This window comes from Amblyomma americanum, chromosome 2 (assembly GCF_052857255.1).
Source record: "Amblyomma americanum isolate KBUSLIRL-KWMA chromosome 2, ASM5285725v1, whole genome shotgun sequence".
NCBI lineage: Eukaryota > Metazoa > Arthropoda > Arachnida > Ixodida > Ixodidae > Amblyomma > Amblyomma americanum.
Window position 1 is genome coordinate 14,480,741 of NC_135498.1, and position 24,626 is coordinate 14,505,366.

At 48.7% G+C, this 24,626-nt stretch overlaps 1 protein-coding gene across 1 annotated transcript in view; it reads left to right on the forward strand.

Annotated features, from left to right (window-relative positions):
• The window catches only part of LOC144118345 (neprilysin-1-like), a 71,470-nt gene that overhangs the window by 25,496 nt on the left and 21,348 nt on the right, over positions 1-24,626 (forward strand). Inside the window, exons 2-7 of the mRNA XM_077651296.1 lie at positions 12,424-12,693; positions 13,628-13,940; positions 15,546-15,590; positions 21,068-21,229; positions 22,425-22,508; positions 23,483-23,688. Coding sequence (XP_077507422.1) covers positions 12,511-12,693; positions 13,628-13,940; positions 15,546-15,590; positions 21,068-21,229; positions 22,425-22,508; positions 23,483-23,688 — 993 coding nt within the window. The 5' untranslated portion in view covers positions 12,424-12,510. The remainder of the gene's footprint in view (positions 1-12,423; positions 12,694-13,627; positions 13,941-15,545; positions 15,591-21,067; positions 21,230-22,424; positions 22,509-23,482; positions 23,689-24,626) is intronic.

Sequence of the window (24,626 nt, forward strand, 5' to 3'; positions counted from 1 at the left end):
TTAATCCCAAAAAATACCCGTGGTACTGTCCTTGGTGCGGAGCAAGGCGCACGCCTTATCATACCTCTTGGATATGCCGGAACAAACCGGACCCAACGTGAAATGTGCCATACCCGACACACGAGCAGTGGAAGATAATAATACAGATGATCTATGTGCGCAAAACAGTAGACGAACCACGTACTCGAGAGAAACACAAGGACAGCCGCGACACTAACAAGTATAGTTATTGTTGCGCCTGTCCTTGTGTTTCTCTCGTGCACGTGGTTCGTCTACTGTTTTACGCGTGTTGCGCCTGTCCTTGTGTTTCTCTCGTGCACGTGGTTCGTCTACTGCTTTGCGCGTGTTGCGCCTGTCCTTGTGTTTCTCTCGTGTACGTGGTTCGGCTAATGTATTGCGCACATCGATAATCTGTATCATTATCATGCACTAACCAGGCCCAACAGAAGTTTATATTGGAGCGGTGGAAGGCGGTCCTAACCAGTAACATGTACCAGCAAGCGCCTAAATCATCTAGCAAGCCCGCAAGTCAGCTGCCGCCAGTGAAGCCCTGGACACACAGCTTCTGCGAATTCTTCTTTCGGATAAAAGTTTTCTCTCTCTCTCTCTGAATGTGTGAGGCCTACAGTGGCGACACCTGCAGAGACAAGGAAACAAAAACAATATCATGCTAGAATATTTTTCGGGCTAGTAGGCGCATGCTTAGATGGGAAGGTTTTGCCATAAGGAGACACGGACTACTGAAGAAACAGTGCAAATGGGACACAATGCCCCCAAGCTCTCTGGTCTTGCGTGACACTAAGCCGATGACAGGGCTAAGGCTACATAGATCAGAGGTGTCGCCTAGTTTATTTGTTCGTTGCCATTCACATGAGTGCCTCAGGTGAGCCGAGGTGCGAGCTTCCGCTGAAGCCATGTAAGCTCTTGCTTAGTTAGCTTCACCCGAAGTGTTTAATTGCTCTCTTGAGCTGTACATGTTTCGCTACTGAACACGCAATGCCTTGAGGGAAATAGAACGACAAATAATTAGTGGAGGTCGGTCAGGGTAGCCACGCGCACATTTTGTTTGGTTTTGCGACTTCTGACGATTAACATTCGACAGCGTCAAAACCAAAACGATCCTGCAGAAAAGCGCTTTCGAACGAGCCAAAAGGTGGCGGTATGCTCTCTTCTTTGTGATCGGCGAGCCTATAGCTGCACTCTTTCGTCCGCAGTAACGTTTTATGACCTGACCTGTCAGTCATTCACCGCTTTGTTCCATGCTTCCAAACCTGCATCTCCACTGTTCACGTGTGCTGATACGCGTTCCCTATTTCGAATTGAGAACGGAATCCAAATTCCTCTCAACGTCTCTCCGTGAATGTCTGCCCCTTTTACTGCGATTCGCAAAGTGCTTTCAAAGACTTGATTATTGTCTGCAAGTGTCTGTGGCGTGGATCCCAACGGAATGAGCCGAGGGGAAAGGAGGGGTGCCTATAGTGGTGGACAAGAAGGGGGTGCAATCGAAGCCCATACAGAAAAGACAACGTGTCGTATTTCAGCTGGCTGCTGTACTGCCTCATGTTGGCCCTTCTTTTCTCTTGCTTCTCGCAAAGAGCCCGCTCTTCTTACCCCCTTCCCCGCGCCTGTGAGCGCGGCGATAACGGCTACGTAACAGCGCCGACATTTTTATGCGCTTTTGCCAAATAGCCCGGCGCGCCTTTACACAAGTACGTTCTCGCGCGCCTTAAGCTTCTCTACGGTCGTTGGAGGCTTCGTTTCTCGCCAGCTTGCATGTGATTTGAATTGGGACGCCTCTTATCTTATTTGTATATTTTGCTGGGAGTCTTCGCCCTCCGCTGTACTATTTCACATGTTGCAAATGAGCAGAGCTTTATTAATTCGTATACAAACCAGTGAAATCCTTGGGGGTGGTGTGGATCGCTTTTCTTAGATCTCACTTTCTGTAATGAATAACACTGCAGGCTCAGAAAACGCGCCCGCAGTGGCATGCGCATTTGTCTAGGTTTTTTTTTTTTGCAGAACATAGGCACAAGCTCGGCTGTTATTCTGTCCTGAATTTTTATGATGAATATAAACTGTACACCAAACAAAACTGCATTCAGGATTGCGATTTTTTTTTCAGATTATTCTGTTAAGCTTCCTGTTGTTTTCCTATATCATGAAAAAAATATATTCGTATACATAGTCTAACCTGTAGCCTCAATGAAATTAGGCAGGAGACAGTCATGCGCCTATAGCCATGTTAGATTTGGCGCCATAACTCTATGTTCTTTGCTACTGAATTTAAAACTGGATTGGCGACTAGTTCCTCCTGCGAGATTTTCAATGCGTGCAGGATGCAAAAGATTTGAAAAGTGCAAGCATTTTAGAGAGGTCTTGGCTACCATCTGTGAAAAAGAGAGATTTCAGAAGCCAGCTTATCCGTAGAAGCAGGGTGCCTACGGGGCGGAACGTTGGTTTATAGAGGCTTGTCTCAACATGCGGTAGATGTGAATATTACGTAGTCCAGTATGTCTTGTATGATGGAAATATCCCTTGATAAATACAGGGGATTTCAATGCTCAGATACAGTCGAACCCGGGTATATGAAAATCGAAGTGCATCGCGAAGCAGTTCGATATATCGGTAATTCGACACATAAGAAATCATTATAGATAAGTTTATTTCTAAACTAGAGAAAGTACACTGCACCCACGCGCGCGCGCTTCTTTAAGCGGCGTGCCGTCCGCCGGTGCAACGCAGCGCAACGCTCGCTTAGCGTCACTAATCCTAACCTACTCGGCATCCAACCCGCAGCAGACGGTGCTTTGTTACTAGCCGCTGCCTATCAGAAGATATCTGATATTGTCACCAGTACACTATAATTAGAACATCATCAAAATTAACGTGCAGTTGGTTTCCGCAACGCCTTCAGCAGCGAAGCACGATAGGCGAAGACCACCGTTAGGCTTTAGTTTGTTAAGTTGTCTACACCGCATGGCAGCGCTGCGGCGTGGAAAATGAGTACATGCTACCGAAGGCCATCCTCCGGCACACGCCGCGTTCACCTAGTCACGCGGTTTCAAAGTGTTAGCGCTCCCAGCTGCTGCCCAAGGTCGTGCAGCCGAGCCGCCTGGTCGGGCGAAAAATTGTCGAAGAGCGCCGTTAAAAGAAGCGCCGCTTGATATATCTTTATATCGAAGGCGCCACTGAACACTGGCTAGGCTAGCGCGTACAGTAGTGCTATACTTTCGTTTGCGATTTTCAATGGAGTGTTCTCGAGCGAAGGAAAATAAGCGTACCCGAGCAAAATAAAGTAAACGTAAGCTCTATGCAGCAATCAACTTGAATTCGTACCTTCGGCGTCGGTCCTGACTGTGTGCTGTCTTCGCGTCTAAGCTTGCGTCGATTTCGATTGTATCTGCTGGTTTTTGTTTGTTTTCTTTTGTTATCTATAAATCGCTTGTTTATTTGTTTATTTATTTATTTATTTGCTTGTTTGCTTGTTTGTTTGTTTATTTGTTAGCAGAGTTCGAACTTCACCAAGAAAACAGCTACGGATTTTCGACCTTTCGAGAGCGTTTCCAGCCCCTCAGATTGTACCGAAATTTATTCACATTACTTCTTGCACGTTCGGTGTTGTTTGGCGTCGCCAGTGGTCCTTTCGTTCCAGGTCCTCCCTCTGCCGCACAGATGCATGCCGTCACTTACGACAAAAACGCAATAGGGCACACGTCAGATATCATCATTGGGAAGCGCCGTCATCTCCACTGTTTTGCGCCTCTCGTTCCTTATCCATTTTCTCGTTCTGCCACAAAATAAAACACTTGACCAGGTAAACCTTGTTTCGCACGCGTCTGTCCTCTTTGGCTATGCGGCAGGTTTTTGTGCCCCTCCTGCGAGTCTTATTTGTGACGCCCCCCGTCAGAGGACCTGAAATTGCGCATGGGCGCGCTCTTCTTACGCGGCAATTCCCCCTCCCCATCTCCCATCGTCTGTCCTTTTCATCTATTTCCTATTTCTGCCTCACGCTCTTTCCTTCCAATCGGCTCCGTCCGCACAAGTCACGACGAGGCGAAATGTTTTCGCGCCCATCGCGTCTTCGAACGTCTTCCGATTCTCTTTTTTTTTTCTTTAGTCTTTAGCTTCGTAACCGCAGCAAACAGAAGCACTGGAAGCGTAAGCCCCGAAGTCCCTGGGAGTTGCAACGAGCGTACGTAAGCATGCGCTGACGTACTGCATATACGGACGGGCAAGTAAGTACGCGCGACATACATTACATATATATGCTTCCATACGCGCACTTAAAAAAAACAAGAAAAAGACGTCATGTACGAGAATTCACACGTCGTAATCTCTCCTACCTCATCTTTTCCGCATTCTGCGTCTCTTTTTTGTTTGTTTGTTTGTTTGTTTTACGGAGCAGCACCCTTCGCTGGCGGCTTTCTCAAATATGAGAATCCGGCTCCATCATAATAAAAAAAGAGGAGGAGAGAGGAGGAGGACAAATACGTAGCGCGGAACAGATCGGCAAAAGAAAAAAAAAGTAAGAAAGAAAGAAATGGTTTGGCACAACAACAGGAAAGAAGCCAAAGCAGAATCGCGCCCGGCTCCACTTCGCTCCGTAGCTTGCCACGTAGGAATACTTGCGAAGAAGCACTGCAGAAAACATTAAACTCTCTTGGGGAAAAAAAACAGCAGCGAATTCAGAAGAGTCAGATAGAGAGAGAGGGAGAGAAAGGTGCCGCGATGCAGGGAGCCGTTATCGCCGGCTCCAAGAGCGCTTCTCGCCGAAAGGTTCTCGAAGGGAGCCTCTTGCTGCTTCCAGCGCCCTCCCGCGCCGCTCTCTTTGGTAACCGCTCGGCGGCGGTGGTTGTGTTGCTTCGCCAGCCGTTGAGATGCAGAGAGAGTTTTAGAAACCAGCAGCAGTGCGCCTTTTGAAAGGAAATCGGGATGGGAAAAAAAGACTCGCAGCAGACTGGAGAGACGCAGTACAGCGTGGAAGACTTAATATTGCTCCTCTTTGCTTTTCTCCCCGAGAGACGGCGCAGCGAACGGCGAAGTACGACCGTGAAGGTGTGCGACGCGACGACGCTTACAATGCAAGTGATTTGGAGAGAATAAGATAAGAGCTCCGAAATAAACTGCGCGCCGGAAAGGGAGCACTGCGCCGTCGAAGGGTCTTTTCTTCGCACATGTAATCGCTGCTTCACCGCCAGCGGACACGCAAAAGCAGAGCAAAAAAAAAAAAGTAGACAAGAAAGGAAAAGAAAATATGAAGTTAAGTTCGGATAAACTTAGGTGCGACAGTTTTGGTCCAAGTGCCAACGTAAGGCAATAAAGTCGAAATCTCAGTCATCCTTTATCGTCCGCGCGTTATGAAGGTCTTCACCAGAGGCTAAGCGCATCGGCTGAGGCTTAGCAGGTCTAGGAGCTGCAGATAGGGAAAAATTGAGGAATTATCCGTGGTTGCGGTTACAGCTTGTGCTGAGACGGACGTTAGTCGTCCTTAACCGCGACAGTAGGTATGCCATCGCGTTTAGAATTACCATTATAACACAAAAATAAGACGTAACTGACTGCGGGAGAGCTGGAAGTCGAAACAATTTTTTCGTCGTACTGTTGTGGACGCGAGCGAACGCAACATTTGCTGACAGCACGAATATTATTTGCCAAATGCCCACTTTTGTTATCACCGCTATATAAATGAGTACATGCGCTGAAGTCACATCGTAAAGTAGCCAACTTTTTAAGCGACATTTATTGCTTCCAAGGCGGGGTCTTACAAGAGTGCCAATCGTGGAATGACATTCGGCGCGAAGCCAAGTACGAATCTCCTCAGCGCTCAGCAGCTGGCCAACCAAGGCCTCGTTCGCTTGATCGCCTGACGACACCCTCGACTTCCATGGGGAGACGGGACGTGTCTCCCGGTTGGTATTCCCAGGATAACGGTGTGTTTTGTGGGCTGGCTTCCAGATTTTCAGCCGGAGGCGATGTATTCCTCGCGTCCCTCTGAGTGCCGTTAACCATGTCCGAAGCTGCTGTGTTTTGTCTCCTCTTCCTCCTTACTCCCTTTCTTCCCCTTTCCACTCCTGGCATAAGCGCTTACCGATGTTCAGAAGCTAACCTTGCACCTGACACTAGCATTGCACTCATCCCGCTTTTCGTAACCTTATTCTGTCGTTCTGGCGGCCAGAATCAGTCTACATTATTCATTATCTGTAAGCTCCAATTCTTGACGGATCAATTAATCTCTGTCTCGATAGCCTACATTGCCAATGTAACAACGGCGAGTAACGACTCCTCTGCGATGCCACGTATTTTCTTTTTTTTTTCTGCACAAATTCACTCCAATGCTTGCACGCCATTGTTTCTTCTTTTAGGGCCCGCACTGCGGAGCTCTCGTGAATGACAATAAAAGCTACCCGCGCACTTAAACGCCCACGCCGTCCATATCGCCATCTGTACGGTTTGTATACATGACGGCGTAGGTAAACGAGGCTAGAGTATCTGTGTTACTCGGATGGAGCTGGAAGAACAGGAAGAGGAATTAGTAGCCGACGAAGAAGAAGGAGGAGGTAGCCAGCATGTCTCACCCAGCTGCAGTGATCCGTTGCTCACAGCACTAAAAGTACCCCTGGATTGTCCGGTCGTGTAAAGCAAGGCTGTGTTAGGTGTCAATGGCGCTTTCTCGTGTTCTCTAGGACAAACATTTGTTGCACATGCGAGGAAGTTGAAACAATAGAACATTTTATCCTCTCTTTCCGGCGGTTCGCACTTCAGAGAAAGACTTATCTGGAGGTCCCTCTCTCGGGGTTAGTTCTCTCTGTGTCATTTCCAGTTCTTCTCTCGTTCGGTGCGAGTGTCAAAGGATTCGTGTCAAGTGGAGTTTGAGGATACCTTCACGGCTACATTATTACAACTGCAAGGTTCCCTTGTTAACTGCATTCTAAATTATTTCATCATCATCATCAGCCTGACTGCGCCCACTACAGGACAAAGGCCTCTCCCATATCTCTCCAATTAATCCTGTCCTGTGCCAGCTGCGGTCACCCTATCCCCACAAACTATCTCATCCGCCGACCTTTCTGCCGCCCCCTTCCCTTGGAATCCAGTCTATTACCCTTAAGGGCCAACGGCTGCCTTGTCTTTGAATTACATGCTTTGATCAAGTTCATTTCTTCTTTCTCTTTTCGACTAGTATGTCGTTAACCCGTATTCGATCCCTCGCCCATTCTTCCCTCTTCCTGTCCCTGAACGTTACACCTATAATTTTCCTCTCCATAGCTCGCTGCGCTGTCCTTAACTTAAGCTGAACCCTTTTCGTATGCATTTTCTTTTTGCCTCGTACTTCGAAATTGTTACATTTATCTTTACGTTTCCTCCAATTATTCCTTTTATAGTCTGAATCATTTCACTATTCTACTTCTCTGCCTCATGCCTCTCTTTTCATCACAATCGCCGGTGTGATTTTCCTTGAAATTAATCATCAAACCCTGGCCAATCCCTCCGCGTGGGCATGTGCCATGTACACTGAGGTCAACAACAACAACAACATACAAGAGATTCTATGGACGTTGCATGAGAATGTATTTCTGCAGCAGATGCTTCCGACGTTTAGCGTGTGCATCTCCAATTTTTCTTTCTAACCGGCGTAAACTGCCCGCGCAAGATCTTGGAGCTAAAGTTCGGAGTCGTCTTCCACTGCCTCGCGCGGCGACTTGCAAACGAGGGACGGGGGGAGGAGTCGTTCTTCCCGAACCTCTCAAGGACGGAAGACTTGTCCGGCAGAAGTCCCATTCGGAAATGAGTCTCTGCGCTGCGAATCTGCGCGCATAGGCGCGGCGCGGATGCAGCGAGCAACGTTGCGTAAGAACGCTGAGACGAGCGGGAGGAAGAGTCGCTCCTCCCCATCGCCGACTGTATACAAAGCAGCCTCAACTCTGCGAACCAACGCGCGACTGCGACCCCCAGCGCGCTCTCCTCGCTGGCCGCCGGGAACCGGTCATTTGCGAGGAGCCGCCGCCCGGAAGAAGACAGAGGGAGAGGAGGAGCAGACGAAAAGTGGAGAGGAGGAGGATCAGGATCGGAGAGAGGGCGTTAATTAGAACCGACTAGAGAGAACAAGTGGCTCGAAAATCCCTCGGTTTGACTCCGCGTCGGCGCACGCGCTGTGTGGTGTGTCCCCCGTGGCGGAGAGTGCGCGACTAATTACATACGAAACGTCGAGCTAGCTCTCGCATTGCATCTCCGGAACCGCTATTTGGCGTTCGCTGAGGCTTTGCTTTTCGGCCAGCTCTCGCGAAAGGATCAGTTGTTCTCAGCGAGCCTGGAAGGCTCAGCTAACACCAGCGCTTGTCGGACGCGCGCCTTTTTCGTTGGTTCATCCCCTGAAGCCTCGGAACCCTTAAGCACGCCTCTAAAGACAGAAAGGCACAAGAACCACGTGCAGTATACGAAGTGAGTATAGAAGATCGCATAAGAAAAGGCACCGTAAACAAGACAGAGAGGATGACCCATTAGGCAGTTCTGGCCGTGTGTTATATGGTGTCCCCTGCAGGCTTCCGTGGCTGTATACAAGGTTGATTGTCTGCACTGAACGGCGGGTCATTCATGCGCACACCGAGGCAGCCACGCGGTTAATTTCGCGGCACTCCCGTTTCGTTTAAATCCGAAGGCGAAAACTTGCTACGATTTAAAGTGCGCAAGCAGTTCTTGCAACGGGCAAGCCGATGTGAACAATTTGTAACTAGGCAACGTCTTGCGGCAGAATGTCAGGCTTGAATTACGCAGCGGCTTTGGACGCGATGTTGCGGCCATACAGAGTTGCAGCGGTTGGCTCAGCGCTCCGCTGCACGATAAGCTCTGCAGGCCACAAGTCCGGCGCACAGTCTTCACACTAGCCGCAACCTATATCCCATAGGCTCTTTTTGAAGCACCCACCGCTTTTGAGTAATAGACCTGAAATAAGGCCTCTCTGCCTTAAATGCTTTACTCCCTCTAGTCTCAAACTTCTAGGCGTTAGAAGCTAAAGAGGCGGGCCAGGCGTCGTGTGGCCAACGGGCGCAATTTTCTGGCCGTTTATGACTTGATGGGGGACGTCTTTTCACGACAGCTGTCGAGAAGACGTGGAGACGACCTTGCTTGCTCGAGCTGTGGGCAGGAATTCCGGAGTCTGGCATCGAAGAAAACAAAGTAATGGAGTGCGTAGTACTGGCGGATTTGGCGGGGGGGGGGGGGGGGGGGGGGGGGACTGAAATCATTTCACCATTTCTTTTTTATGAGCGTACGCTCGTGAACATGTTGTCGTCTCTCTTTTGTGCCTGCCAAAAGTATACAGCATAGTTTAGTCGGTGAAGCGCTATTAGCCGTCCTGACGCAGAGTCATGTACTACGAATAATGACAAGCCGTTGAAAAACATAACGGGCAAACAAGCGTGTTTGCTGACATAAGTCAGTAAAGCGTTTCAGGCAAGCGCGGGGAGACTCGGCGCCGCACTGTGCCAGTAGCGTGTGCAGAGTGAGGAGACAGCGGTTGCGCGGCATATGGACGCCGCGCAACCAATGACCAATGCTCCCGACCGGTCCCCTTAACCAACTAATACCGGCAGTTGGCATTTTACCTTGCAGTTGAGCCTGCAATGTTCCCTGTCACCATAGAAAATTCTCTTATTTAAGCTGAAAATTTCTAATTTAGACACACTTTCCCAGTACTAATTTGGAAAGCCTGTGTATTTTCCCTGATGAATTATAAAATATATTTTTTTCATCTTTGCCGTTCGTACGAATTATTGAACGCCAAAGTTCAGGATTTCGAAAAGTACTGCGCTTTGTGTGTTTGTATTCCTTTTCCCCAGCTCCACCACGTATCTGTAGCCGGGGCGACTCGTGAGAAGTGTTGGCTTCTATCCCCACCCAAAGTTACATGTTCAAAAAGAAAAAGTTAAGAATCCATTTTCAAGCCTAATTAAATCTGAATGAACTTCTTAAAAAACTGAAGGAAACAAGCGTTTATATGACTAGCTTGAGCTCTTGTCTTGTAGATGACTTTTACAACTACAGCTAGTGTGTCAGCTCCAACATGAGTTCTGTACTTGCTCTCAAACTGGTCGACCCGTCGTGGTCATCGACGTCCCACTATAGAGAACTGAAAAAAAAAAGTGGAGATTGGAACGTAGGATATAGGTCGCCCAACGAAAGCTCTGAGTCGCACAGTTTCCAGGCAGAGCGTATCGTATAGCCCTGATGCGGCGACGATGTGAGAAACGCTCCGCCAGAAACAGCGCTGTATTGGGGTCCGCGCAGAATACGCGAAGCGGCAGTACCTCCTTTTCGTTCTATTAGTGCTCGGCAGAGAACACAAACGTCCGCTTTACCTTAGTAATATGTCCAGCAATGAAACAGCCATAGTGAGTACGCGCTATAGGGAAGAAGACGGTACGGCGGTGTTCTGTGCCGATCACCGTGCACCATCTTATCTCGGAATCATTTGCGTGGTTCTACTGAAAATAGAGGGCGCTTGAACCTCTCGGAACTGGCAATGGTAGCGACTGCCGAACCTTGAGAAGCCTCAAGGCGACCGCCAAGAAGGGCTTTTCGCGCTGGCATGGATTTGCACTCTTCTCCCGCTTCCTTTTCTGCGTTTCAAAACGGGTTTGGGCCTTTCCCTGGTTGTGATCTTTGTTATTAGCCTAAAATATCTTCGACTGCAAAAAAAAAAAACACCTCATCATCTGCTAATTCTTATAATTTCTTGAAAACCCATGAAGATTCCTTTTCTCATTGGGCCTATTTTTAGTTCGAGAATTCAGTGAAAAAAAAAAGTGAAAATCTTGGACTGGAATCGTAGAAGCGTAGCCTTTTGGGCCAGTTGGTGCATGGTAGCTGGTAGAGAAACCAGCAGAACAGGATGCGTACACTATTCTCTACGTGTTCTCGGACTGGAGCATTGCTTGGTTGAGCTCTAAAATCCGTATTCTTTTGCGATAAGACCGCCAGTTTGTGTTTCGTCTGCCACAAGTCAAGTGATTACAATTACCCGCGAAACGTTAGGTTAGAAGTGATTATTTTGTCGTACACGAAGCAGGTCCGCATTTTAGTAGTAATCTCAAACTGGAAGACAAATGCCGTTGGCTTCACCCTACAGTTACGGCATACGTGTTGTAATGAATCAACGGTTTGTACTGCGCACGGGAATCTACCACAGCGCACTCAAATGTTTAATAATATCAAATCCAAAATTATTTTTTACTATTTATTTTCAGAGAGCACAACACGTTGCGGGAGCGAGCTCGCGCATAAGTTTATTAAGCATGAAAGCAGTGAACAGTGTTTACTTTGAAGTACGACCACGATGAACCCATGAGCCGACCCGTCTGCTTACAGCGAGCAACACTGCAAACGGCTGGCACTGACTAATATCTCCCGACTACAAAGGAACTGTACACACACTTCTTACACACAAACCTCGTAGCTGAAGAAAACTTTGTCCTGGTTCGCGGGGTCGAACTCGGCTCCGCCGCCTGTCCGGGGCAATCGCTCTACCAAATTAGCTAGCCGAGACGGTTAGCAGACGGCAGGGCGAGACTAAACTAATGCTGCTCAGAAGCAAACCATGCACCAGGGACTTTTGACCAAGGCTGTACATGAGGTTGTCCATGAAGAACTTAAGTTCAGTTGGAAGCATCGCTTGTGTGCGTGTCTTCCCCGTTACCGTGTTCGTCTTGCGCTCCCCAAGCAGTTATTTGCCAATAGAGAGAGAAAAAAAAAACTTTACTGCGACTCGGCACTAATAGCTGAGTATATCCTGCACCAGGTATGGAGTTTTTCAATATTACCTGTAGATGGAAAGCTGGCGCCACCATTTTAGCGAGTTTCTCGAACAGCACTATTCACCGTGGGAATGCTGGGAAGGCGAGGTTTTTCATAGTAGGTTAGAACATTGATTCTGCCTCGGAATCGGCAGCTGCGGTGCGATTTCCTCCTCTGTGCCCTGATTAAATTATTTTAATTCTGTTTTTTTTTCACTTTTTCAATGAATTTAACCTATGTGAAAGCTATATGTGTTACCCTGGTGTAAAAAATCTCACATCATATCCTCAAGGTTTGTCTCGTGAAAAGTCACACTGTGACGGATGAATGCACATTTCCGCTACGTCGGGAGAGAGGGGTACGTATAGCGGGGGAATGGAATGGCGGCGGGGCATGAGAAATAAATGTTCCAAATTAGAATTACAGGGCACTTGCAGCATGCAGGTGAGGGTACGAAGACGGTAGAGGAAATAGAGGGCAGGAAAAAGAGCGCGTGTCAGGAAGGGTACTAAGAACTTTAACGTTGTGATAGTGTAAATTCATTTGGTAATTGGGATGGATAGTAGTGTCCCACCGTTGTGTTCCACGTCGGTGTATAAGGCCAGGGGATTCCCCGCTGCTCTTGCGCAGTGCAACTGACCCAGTGCCGGCCTGACCCTGGAGTGGAGCGAGGCGTCCACGACGGTCCTTCGGCTGGAGCAGGGTCCGCTGCCGGACATGGCGTCGCCCGAGGACCCGGTGGCCGTCAGCTTCCGCACCTCGCCCAGCGGGGGAGGGGGAGAGCGCATGCCCAACGGCCTCACCTACCAGGCGACCCAGGCCGGCCTCAAGGTCACCGTGCACGAGAACCCGCTCAGCACGGTGCTCGAGTACCGCAGGACGCCCTCGCCCGTCACTCCGGTTCGTCTCTGATCTTTTACAGTCGCGCTGCGTTTGGGAAACGCCTTGGGTCCTTCAAGAGAGAGTGGCAGTAACACGTTACGAATAATATTTTGCCTTTGCTGAAACAGGGGCTAAGCAAGATATTCTAGGACGAGAATCAGAACAGCGCATGCAGTGAGCGACTGAAAGCCAACTGATAGCTGTAAGGTTAACAGACAGAAAGAGACCAGAGGGGGTTAGAGGATCAACATGAGTTGATGACTGAGGCAAAGAAGACGGTTTTTGTGGGGCATGTAGTATAACCGGAGGTCTTTTGCAGTGATATAGTGGATACCGAAGGAAGGGTAACATAGTCAAGGGCAGTGGAAGACAAGCTAAGCGATTAGAGAGAGAGATAAAAATGTTTTACATTTAGAAATGAGGTGTGGTGGATTGAGTTCGGGCCACAGCCTATGTTGGCCGATGGTGGTTGAGTCTGCCCCCTACGCCTCCTAAATAGTTTGGGCAGAAAGGTGTCAAGAGGGGAGCCGTGGGAAGCGCACAGGGACAATGAGGTGCGAAATAGGGTGGGACAGTCCCTGCAATGCGAGTTACAAGACGTGCGCGGGTAACGTCGGGGAAGAGAGAGAGGAAAAGAAAGGGCGGGTAGGGGGGGGGGGGGGGTGATCAGAACAGGGTTACAATTGGCTTCCCCGCGCCGGGAGGAAGAGAAGAGGCGATGTAAAAGGGGGAAGAGAGGGATGGGGTAAGGATCAAGGGTGTTGAAGTCGTGAGAGCAGAAAGGCTGGAATAAAGATGACCACAGGGTGTAGCAGGCCACGGGTATCTACAAATCTCCAGAGGCGCAGCAGTTCGCTTTCTTTTGGTGTCGTTGACCATGAGTCTATAAGGACACGCTGCAAGCATTGGAAAGTGAGCATCATCGCGGCGACCCCCCTGGCTCCACGTGCAGTACCAGGACGCCAGCCGTCCGGACGCCGTGCTCAGCCTGCCCATCCTGTCGACGGCAGGCCGAGACCTGGCCGCGCTGTCCAGCAAGAAGCCGTCACGCGACGAGTCGTGCGCCAGCTTCCCCGGGGGCGCCCAGCGGCTCAGCGACTGCCACGCCAAGCCACCGGCGGCCTCCGCAGCGCCCTCGGCTGGCCAGCGCGCCCGGGACCTGTCCTTGCTGGCGTTCGTCACCCTCCTGGCGGCCGCGTGCTGCGTGCTCGCCTACCTGGCCTTCGTGGCCCCCAGGATGCCCGCCGACAGGCTCGTCTTCCACGGTGGGTCAAACCGAGGAGTGACTGCCATTAGCATTTGCCCGAACGCAACCATGTCTGCTACGAAGGGAACGTATGCAAGTTTCAGGATCTGCGAGGCTGAAGAAAAATCCGTCCTGGTCCGGAGCCCGGACCTGAGACTGTGCGCGGCTGCGGTTCTGTCAGCTAAGCTAGCTGTTATAAAAAATACTGTTAGGCCAGTTGTTTGAACGTAGCTAACGTAGCTCGCATTTAGCGACGCAAGTCGAAATCATCACTCACAGCCAGACGAAAAACACAACAAAAAAGTTTCTGTCGTCACAACAGATTTTATGAGATGTTTTTGACCAAGAACTTGTTAAAACAATGAAAATTTTTGTAGTGACAACAGAACTTTGTGTGCAGTTACTACGGAAAAGAACCTCAGACTACAGAAAAGTACTACAGAAAAAAAGATACAGTACTGCGGAAAAATTCTCTGGTTAAGACAAAACTAGAAAACATTTTGTCGTATTTTCGACATAATTTTTTAGTTTCTTTACTGTGCATTTATACCTCACCTCTACATAACCTAAGGACCACCTTCTTTATATTACTAAATTGTACCACCATGTTGAAAAAGGGAAATAAATTTATTTCAGTTTGATTTGAACTCAATGGGATCATAGATAGAGGATTCATCCCGTTGCGACCTGCTCTATTCGAACCATATGCCGACAACAAGTTTTATCCTCCTCCTCCTCGAAGTGGAAACTCTATTTGTCCAATGTGCTTCAGAGGAAAGCCCCCATTGTGGTGTACATTTGAAAGAACCGAATGATTTCCACTACTATCCACTGGGAGCATCCACTCGGCTACGGAGGAACGCTATTTCGTGCGGAACGCATCCTGCTCACTGCAGCAAAGTGTGAATTGGGATTACGAAAAATGTGTGGAGATCGCGAACACGGTGACCCTTCGACAAGAAGCTTGTCACAGAATGCAACCTGCAAGCCACATTTATGGCGTGCACGGGTCATTGCTTTAGAGGCAGGATTTCGTTTTACCTGAGAGTGAACACCTTATTTGCATTCGGTCGCTTCTAATTATATAATTGTTTTTGGAAAAGTGTCAAGAGGTGTGCGACACTTATTGGTTCAAGACAAGCCGAACCTTCCACAGTGGGCGTGTCCTCAAAATGTCCAGTTCTAACCTCGAATTCCGCGGTGGAAAATCGTTTACCTGCCATCACCACAGCATTCAGTGCCAGAACTGTTGATAAACTGGTGATAATTTTTTTTCGAGCCGCGTTTGCTATGACTCATTTGTAGAGATATCGAGCACTAGTTCTGCTGAGAACATTCTGTGGAGTAGATGGCGCGGGCATCGCCGTTGTTTGTAGTAACCAAAAACTGGAGCGTTGACGTGCTGCCCAAATTAAATGTTTCTTAAGTGATCCTGTGATCTCAGGTGAAGTCTGGAAACGGCGATGTCGGTTCCCTTCCTCACGAGCCAACATTCTTCAGTTGCATTCAGCTCCTGTGGTTTGTGCGTGTGCTCGTAATAACTAGATAGTTTGAGATAATATTACTAATTGGAAACGAGTGGTAAGTATCCCACTGAGCTGATTTCTTCTGCTATTTTTTTCAGACCCCGCCGCCAGAATCTGCCTGACCCCAGAGTGCGTAAAAACAGGTGAGAAGATACATTAAAAATTAGTTCATTTTTATGGAAACATTTATTTGATACGCAAAAAAAACCCTCAGATATTAGGCGATATTATAATAGGCAAAGTGCGCCCCGCTCGCAGTCATGATTTTGCTTCCTCAACAAGAAACTAACAATGATGCATAGCTAACGTCAGCTACGAAAAACGAGTTACTCGACCATGTCATGCGTATTGAGCAGTTCGAAAAAAAAAATTACGCTGGTGAAGTAATTCATTCATTTATTTCAAAAATACTGCAACACAATCGCTAAGCAGAGAGGGTAACTATAACAACAACAAAAAGCTGGCGTGATTATAATGCGAAACAAAAAATAAATTCTGTACAAAATTCATATAAGTCACGAGATTTTCCAATATTTAGCTATTAAATGTCATGTAAGATAACACCTTTTCGTACATAAATTCACAATCCCGAAAAAAAAAAGATGCACAATTGCACCCGGAAAATAATTATTCAATCACGTACTTAAACACTTCTGTGGGCATGTAGTTGTTTAACTGCCTCTTCAAGTAAAAATAAATAGCTGGAAAATTGAGATATTCTTCCCTTCTTCTGACTTTGCTGAGAAAACAGCAACCATAAAACCTTTCCGTCGACATGTCGCTTGACGTCTGAAGTTCCGGCATCCAGTGCAGACTTCGGTTGCGGTCCAGAATTGGCAGGTCATTTGCTGACGAAAAAAATACCGTTTTATTTTACAGCTTGTTCTGCCCTCGATAAAAGGCCTGGCAACAACATCGGGCTTGCGTTTCCTCACACTTTGCTATAAAATGTGTGGCATGCCTCTTTTCAGCTGGGTCCCCTTACAGCGAGGATTATTCAGATGGTTACCTTCACTGGATAGAGTAAAAGAAACAGTGTCAAAAGGATAATTGAGTAATGGAACGCAATTTTCCCTAATAAGGAAGGCAAATCAGTCCCACATTTCTTTTCCGCTCAAGTGCCACTCCATCCGTTTCATCGCGAAAAGAAAGGGGAATAAACAAAAAAGAGGTCTATCTGTCCTCGTGGCTGGGCCTGAGGAGAACGTCGCGACAAATGAAAGAAGACGCCACCTGTCGCACGCCCTGTCGCCCACGAGAAAACAGCTCGCTGTCGCCCATGGATGCAAGCACACGACAGCACTGGCACCTACCGTTTCTCGCTGCTTGTTTACTTACTTACATCTTACCGTTATTCTTCCGACAGCACCTTGTTTCTCTTCGCTCCACCCAGAGCCAGATGCCAAACGAATACGAGAAAGAGAGAGGGAAGAATGGTCCTCGCCTCTCTCCACACTGTGCTTTCCCCACGCCTTCTCCGTTACTCTTTGCACACCTCTTCCAGGTCCTCGCAACAACCCATTCACTCTCTTTCCCTCCATCTTTGTGCTTCTGTCCATACAAAAGCACCCAAGCCAGGACAGCAGACGGGAACAAGACGACGCCCAGAGCGACTCGCATTCCTTTTCTTCCCGTTGGCGCACCTTCTCCCGTTTCCTTTCCGTCGCGTCACTCCGCAAGACTCAAGCGGAGTAAAAGAAAGCATGCGAACAATAACAGCCCCACTAGGGAAGAAAATGGGGGAAAAAGGAAGATAGTTTGGGGAGCGTTGGCGCAGGAATAGGAATCGCAGAGTGGGGAGAGAAGCGTTCCTCTTATGCCCCGTCAGCTCGCTGCGCCCGCTCCCCACTTCCCGGGCCGCGGCGACCGAGTCACGCGAGCGTGGTGGACGCACGCTAGAGACCCCGTTCGCGCTCCATTGGCGCGCGCCTCCCCAATCGCATCGGCGAAGCCGGCCAGGAGGCAGCACCATCGCCCCCTGGCCGCTCGCTTCATTTGCGCGCGAACGGGCCGGAAAAGAGGGGGGGGGGGGGGGGGGGGGGGGGGGACGCGCGCTGGCTGTCCGAAGAAGCACGTCGGAGCCGTAGCCGCGTCGAAGATATGGGTGCGCAGGACGCCAATAGCCGCCAGCCGGGCAAAACGCCACGATCAGGCCCAGCCAAGTCAAGCAGGACACACTCCGATCAGAGCCCCTCTTTTTCTCTGCGCACAACCTTCTCTTCGCACTAATCCAATTGCGTTCTCTCTTTTCAAGACTGCCTTTAGCACGTAGCCTGTCTCTCTCTCCTCCCCATCGAGCACCCAGCTCAGAAGAGGCAAACAAACGCCACGTTCGGGCTCGTCGTATTGCGAAAGTCCGCGGCGTGTTCGAATCACGGTCCGGTGGCTGCTGTGCTCGAAGCATCGGGTTCGACGTGCGACGCCCTGCAGAGGAATGGGTGTCGGCCGCTTCCATTTTCTGAGCCGTCACGGAATGGACGCCGTAGGCGATTAGTGGAAGTAACTTGGCCTTCAAGACGGAAGACTTGCCTGCGCCTGCAGATGGCCTGGGCTGTATAGTGTTCAGTATTTATTTATCGACACCTGGCTGGAACGCATTTCCTGTAAACTGGTAATCCGTAGAAAGCGTTGAAATATTTTTTTCAAGTAAAACAGCCGCACACTGATCTATTTGTCATAGCGGACAAATGCAGCAAGAGCTCCAATATTCAAGTCACTCTTCCTAGTCCGACCGATGTGCAACGTGCACCTTTCTTTCAGCCTGCCTGCAAGAACCAGAACAAGTGGTTTGGGCCCTCTGACCTCGAAATTTTTCACCTGTAACGCTTTCCAGGCCTGCGAATTACTACAAGGAATGAAGTGCGCAGCTTGCAGCGATTGGCCTGACCTCAACAAGCCACAGATATACTTGAGCAAACCTGAGTCAGACCCTGATACAGTTCCTCACTAAATGCGTTACTATAGCCGGATACAACTCACGAACGAAGCGGCAAGTGCACCTCAAAGGAGGCCTTCGAGCCAATAGCGTCAACCGATTCTCATGACGTCGTTGTTAATCCCCTTTGACCTTCTAGCGTCAAATCACAGGGGGTGTCAGATGAAAACAGATTAACCACGGCTTAGTCGGAATAGCCGCAGCGTCATGAAAATCGGTCAACGCTATTGGCTGGAGGGCCTCCTTTGAGGGGGCATCTGCCGCTTTGTTCTGGAGTTGTATCCTACTAAAGCAGTGATGCACACTGGAAAGGATGAGTGCCTCCTTGTTTTCATGCGTGTCGCATTGCAAACTTGCGCATAGAAAAAAAAAAGGCATGCGCGTAAGGAATTGAGTGCTGCCTTTTGTTATACCAAATCGTTCGGAAATCCCTCTCAACTAAGGAGGAAAATAAGCGCTGCATCATGTAACACCAAGAAGCTCATCTGCTCTTCAGCATTCGAAAGTCCGTGAGATTCTTAACTACAGAACATGCAGCAGTCGCAACCGCAGCACTTCTCGATAAGAGTGCAGGGCGGAGGCAGCATGCACTTTGCTTTCGGATCCCTGCGTTTTAACAGGGCGCCAACGCCATCATAACGCGGCCTCGAAGTAGGACGTGCAGATTTACTCGACTCAGAAGCAAGAGTCCCAGGTGCCTTTGCACCTGGAGTTGGTGACGGCTGGCTACAAGAAAATAAAGAGGCAATTACATCTGTCTGCTAAGCGCACAACTGCACACAACGCCAAAAGAAAGCTGCAGCACTGCGCCAAGTATGAAGTTGCTTCTCACTAAGTTGCCATCCTGGCTGCCGGCTCTCGTAGCTTCCCTCCTTCGTCATTGACGATCTCGCAGTTTCCAGAGAACAACGCGAAAAGTATAAAAAAAGCTAATAAAAATGCTGCATCACGTTGGTAAAAATTTCAATTTCGGTTCTCGTATGTAGTATTTGAGACGTGAAGCCCATTCGAGGCTCAGCTACGGAATCAATCTCTAAGGCGGGGAAAGCTCTGGCTGAAACAGACGGTTTTCTTCGTCATTATTATCTTTTTTTAGACAGTGACGCAGGCCTCCAAACTCCTTTCTCTCTGATCAGAGCCGAAAGTTGGACCAGTTGTTTAACATGCGCTGAAGACAGCAGCGAGTCAAGACAAAGGATAGGAGTTGAGTGAGGAGGACAAGCGCTAACTCACAACTCCCTCAATTCGTTTTTCTCCTTTGCATTTGAGCGATTTATGCCGGACCTGTGACCATGAAGGCTTTCAGTACGAAGGATGAAATTGCTCTTGATTCTAGAAACGGCGCTGGCCACCTTCCTTATAATGATGGTCGAGCATTACCCCTCCACTCCCACCCCTCCTCCCCCTTCCAGCCTCTTCCCGCGATGACACGTAGAATGTCACCGTCCTGTATCACCCCTCCCCCGCCCTCCTTCCCACTCATCTTGTTTCGTCCTTAAAGTGTCGTCAGCCTCTTCCCACGGTGACACGTAGAATATCACCGTCCTGTATCAGGAACGAACGTGCCAGCTTAGTGTTGTAAAATGCTCCAAACCCTAGCCGTCAACAGGTTGGAAGTGCAAACGCGTCTACTTCACATCCAGGAGGCACGAAGCACACACGCCCCGCACCCTTGGGAGTCGGTGGATCGTGTCCTCCCCGAGCCGCGGGGAAAGAGGGAACCGCCTTCGGTTTAATTATTGCCCCTGCTTCGGCAGCTGCAGACCAATCTGCATGCGAATGGCGTGGCTCCGCACTCGTCGTAATCCTTATGTAAGGCAGACCGGAGCCAGCGAGCAGCCTGCGCGGCCGAGCGTACGCTACGCCAGCGGGAAAAGCTATAGCGCTGTACGGACGTGGTAATCGTGGCGCTGGACATTATCAGTTGAGGCTGTATTTCTGTTCGCCTCAGTGCGGTTCATGGCTCCCTGAACATTCATGAGCACTGCCTTTCGTCAAGTGGTCGTCTTTTAAGACACGGTGCGTGGAAGCTACGTGCCTTCAGTGCCCAGAAGCAAAGTCTGGGCGATGCCAGCCTATATTCAACCGCCCACTGAACATTCATGAGCTCGTTCCTACGCTGAACGCTCTTTGAAGACGCCGCGTAGCAGTTGCATAGCCTGTGGTATCGAGTGCAGCTGTAATAATCACCGGCTGTACGGCAGTATATTCATGAGAAAGGTATGTCGACCTGCGAGCTGCTCCTTAATTATTGGTCCTCGTCTGATCTTTAACGAAAATCGTCTATATATAGTATACACGGCTCTTTTAAGTCTATTGCCTTCCTATATATATTTTTGTCTATTCATAGTCTATAGACTGTCCATAGACAAAAGTTTACTAAAATTGTACGGCAATAAATCCATAGATTGTCTATAGACTGTGTATAGGATTTGTATTGCCTATAGACTATTCTCTACCATTTGTCCATTGCAAATCTATAGATTTTATAGACAGAAGTCTATGAACAGTCTGTAGGCTGTCTAAAGAAATCTTTGTAAGGGATGAGCGATGTCATATCTGCAGCAAGAAGGTAAGGAAAAGCGGGACCCTCGTTAAATACCCGCTTGGCCTCGGGTATACCTTTGGGGAGCGGATGCGGGTGTCGCGAACGCCGTCTGGTGGCGGCGCTTGTGTCGTCCGCAGCGTCGTCCCTGCTCAACGGCATGGACCAGAGTGCGGACCCGTGCGCCGACTTCTTCCAGTACGCGTGCGGCTCGTGGAACAAGCGGCACCAGATTCCCGAGGACCGGCCCAGCGTCTCCACCTTCGAGGTGCTCTCCGACGAGCTGCAGATCATACTCAAAGGTCTCTCCGCTTTTCTTAGTATGTTTTCTTTTCCTTTTTGTAGTGAGAGCTACACTGTAATATCAGTCGAGCATTTCGCGGTGCATTGGAGTGGCCAGTTGTGCGCATGCGCCGTTACCATGGCAACCGGGGAGGAGCTGCAGGTGCGGCGTGCGCTTCGCCGTCGCTTCGCATACGCAGCATCGCGTGTAAAAGATGGAGATGTAATGGGCGGCTGTATCAGAACGCTTGGCATGGATTAGTCCGTATTTATTGACAACTATCCGGTATTCGACAAATACCGAATTTTGCCACTTTATTAAAGGTGGCATCGAAATAAAAAAAAAATATGTTCACACACTTGTATTTCCGTAATTACTGCAATAGCATCCGAAGCAAAATTGTGCTTTCGTTATGTCGGAAATTTGCAATAAATGTGGACACGCCACAAAATTACGCAAACAAGCTCGCATCCGCATCCATGAAAAAAATAACACTACTTTCTTTGAATTAACAATATGCTACTTCTTCCGCAGTATAAATACCCATGTCATTTTTCATCCTAGCAAGAAAGAGGTAATGGGAGATCACTAAAGGAGTCCTCGGCCAGCAGTGGGGACAAGGTTGCTGATTGGACATATGAGCGACGAATACTGGATATGAGTATTTCTTAGGTACTTAGTATTATCAGTTAGTACGACAACTGCGTCGGTGTACCATCTTTGGTATTGAAATTTAAAAAAAAATTGCGTTCTGTGACGAAATGTGTCAGTGGCGTGCGTGTCAAGAACGTGTGACAAACGCATATCGAAACTTCTCATAACATTCAATGCTTCCTCGACTGCTTTTTCTTCTTTATGCAGCAAATTTAAATTTAAGTCCTGCGTTCATACTGTATGGGCATTTGACGCGTTGCGTATAAATATTAACTAACTCAAAATAAACTAACCCATTCGAGCAAAGCAGCCGCACAGGAGAGTGATTCAAGAAATAATAACCCTCGTACTGCAGTTTCAGTGAACATTATATTTCTGATGGTGTTAAATGAGGTTGTATTGGTGGAGTTATATGCAACACTTTAGGTAAGGCCGACAGGACGCAGGCAACCCTGTGAGCTTACCAGATGGTCACATGTTGATCAGTATATTTCCGACTTTGTTTAACGCAAAATAAGCTGCCGCCCGGCCTATAACGAACGCTTCATTCTCCCTCGCAGACCTGCTTGAAGAACCACCCAACCCTTACGACAACAGCGCCACCATCAAGGCAAAAACGCTTTACAACTCGTGCATGAAACTGAGTAAGACTGTTGTTCCTGCTCTTTTTCTTTCCCTTTGTGTTTGTGCTCTAACGTTGGTAGGCCACTTGCATTTCATTTCATTTCATTTGAATATCTTAAAGACCCGGTGAGGGGTATAACATAAGGGGTGGGTACAAATAACATGGGGGATCAGTATTTAACACAGCGAAAGCGTATTACCGGTGTATTTATCAATCAATCAATCCATCAATCAATAAATCAATTTTATTTATAACACAGCAAAAATGTGCCCGATATATGGGTCATAAATATATGAGCCACCAGTTTCAGATAATGAGAACGCTTTTCGACGGTGTTAAAGAGGTGCTTTATAATTACAGAGTACGTTGTTAAAACAGTGTTCGTAATTTACAAATTGTCGTGAAAGAAACGCATGCAATCGCTTTTTTTTTTCGTAGTGTTTTATGATGCCATTCAAGATACAGCTGATACATTTTGTCTTCTGGGAGGACACGGTTTGGTTGACTTAGAGGAAGTAATAAGAGTATAAAATTATCGATCGCACCTTGATTCCGGCGATATGTGTGAAGATATCAACGAACACAATCGAGAACGTGTGCAGCAGAATGCCGCGACTCTTTTCTGCGCCTATGGCTAATTGCCCTCCGCCGCAGCATCTACAAGGAAACTGAGCAGCTCCTCAACCGTACTATGCAGTTACGAAACTCTCAAGGCCTCAGCGCAGTTCAAATTCCGCAAATTGTCGCGTCGCTAGTGGCTGCCCAATTTACTGCTCAGGAACGAACAAACGTTTTTCAAGGCAGCGAAGATAGTTGACGCACGTGCTCATAAGTGATTTGCATCCGCTGGTTTTCACTTTTGAACGAAAGCTTCATGCACTTGGAGGCATTCAGTATTCTGCACTCAAAGCGGTCGCATGCTGTTCAGTCTGGGCGTACGGACGGACGAATGAGCGGACCAGAGGCGTGCTCGATGGGTGGGCGCATGCGCAGATGTGATCGAGGAGATCGGCGACCAACCCTTGCGCGTGGTCCTCAAGAGCCTGGGCGGCTGGCCGGTGACGGAACCCAACTGGACGGCGCCGCCGTGGGGCATCGAGCGGCTGCTGGGAGACCTACGCGGCCGTTTCGACCAGGGCGTCGTGGTCGAGCAGTGGGTCGGCCCCGACGACAAGAACTCCTCCGTCAACATCATACAGGTGGGAACACACCCTCCGCGCATCACCATCATCAGCCTGACTACGCCCGCTGCAGGGCAAATGCCTCTTTCATGTCTCTCCAATTAACCCTGTCCTTTGCCAGCTGCACCACCATCCTCAAGCGGTCCGCTGACTGCCCGGAGGCGATCGCAAGCCTTCCACACAAGAAAGGGGAGGGGGGTGCACCAAAACTTGGATGTACAAAGTGAATGACCAGACGCATTCATGGACGCTTTGCCTTGTCCGGCTCTTGGCGCGTTCCTATTCGAAAATTACATGGAGCCAACCCGATAATAAGGTTCAACCGATTCGCACGCTTCGAACATTTGGGTTGGTCAGTGGTAAAGATTTAGCACTCAAGCAGAAAGAGTGACTCTGCTTACCACGAAGCTCGCGGGCGTCAGAGTCAGCCTCAAGTTGCGCCCCTGTATTGAAAGAGAGAATTAATTTATTTTCGGTTGCCGTTTGTGCGTGCACCGTCACGACGCCGGACGTAGGGTCGAAGCCGACGGTAGCGAAAAACAGCGAGGCGTTAAAAAAGCATGAAGGCGAGGCGCTCTCGTAGGCGAACTGGAGTGAATTTATTTACATCTTTGAGGTTGAGGTTTCAGAAGAATGCCCCCCCCCCTTCCCCCACCAAGCTGAAACCCCGGATGTTAAGCCATGTAGTGTCCCTAGATCCCTAGGCAGGTATTCAATTGTCCTTGGGCGCGCAACAATAGAACACCACAAATTGCCATTTTCTGCACACGGCACCACAGAGGACAGCGCCCGAATTCCTGCACGTAAACACACACACCACCAGCCTTCCGCAGGCAACCACGGTTTCTCACGCTGCGAAACGGAATAATAATAATAATAATAATAATAATAATAATAATAATGATAATAATAATAATAATAATAATAATAATAATAATAATAATAATAATAATTGG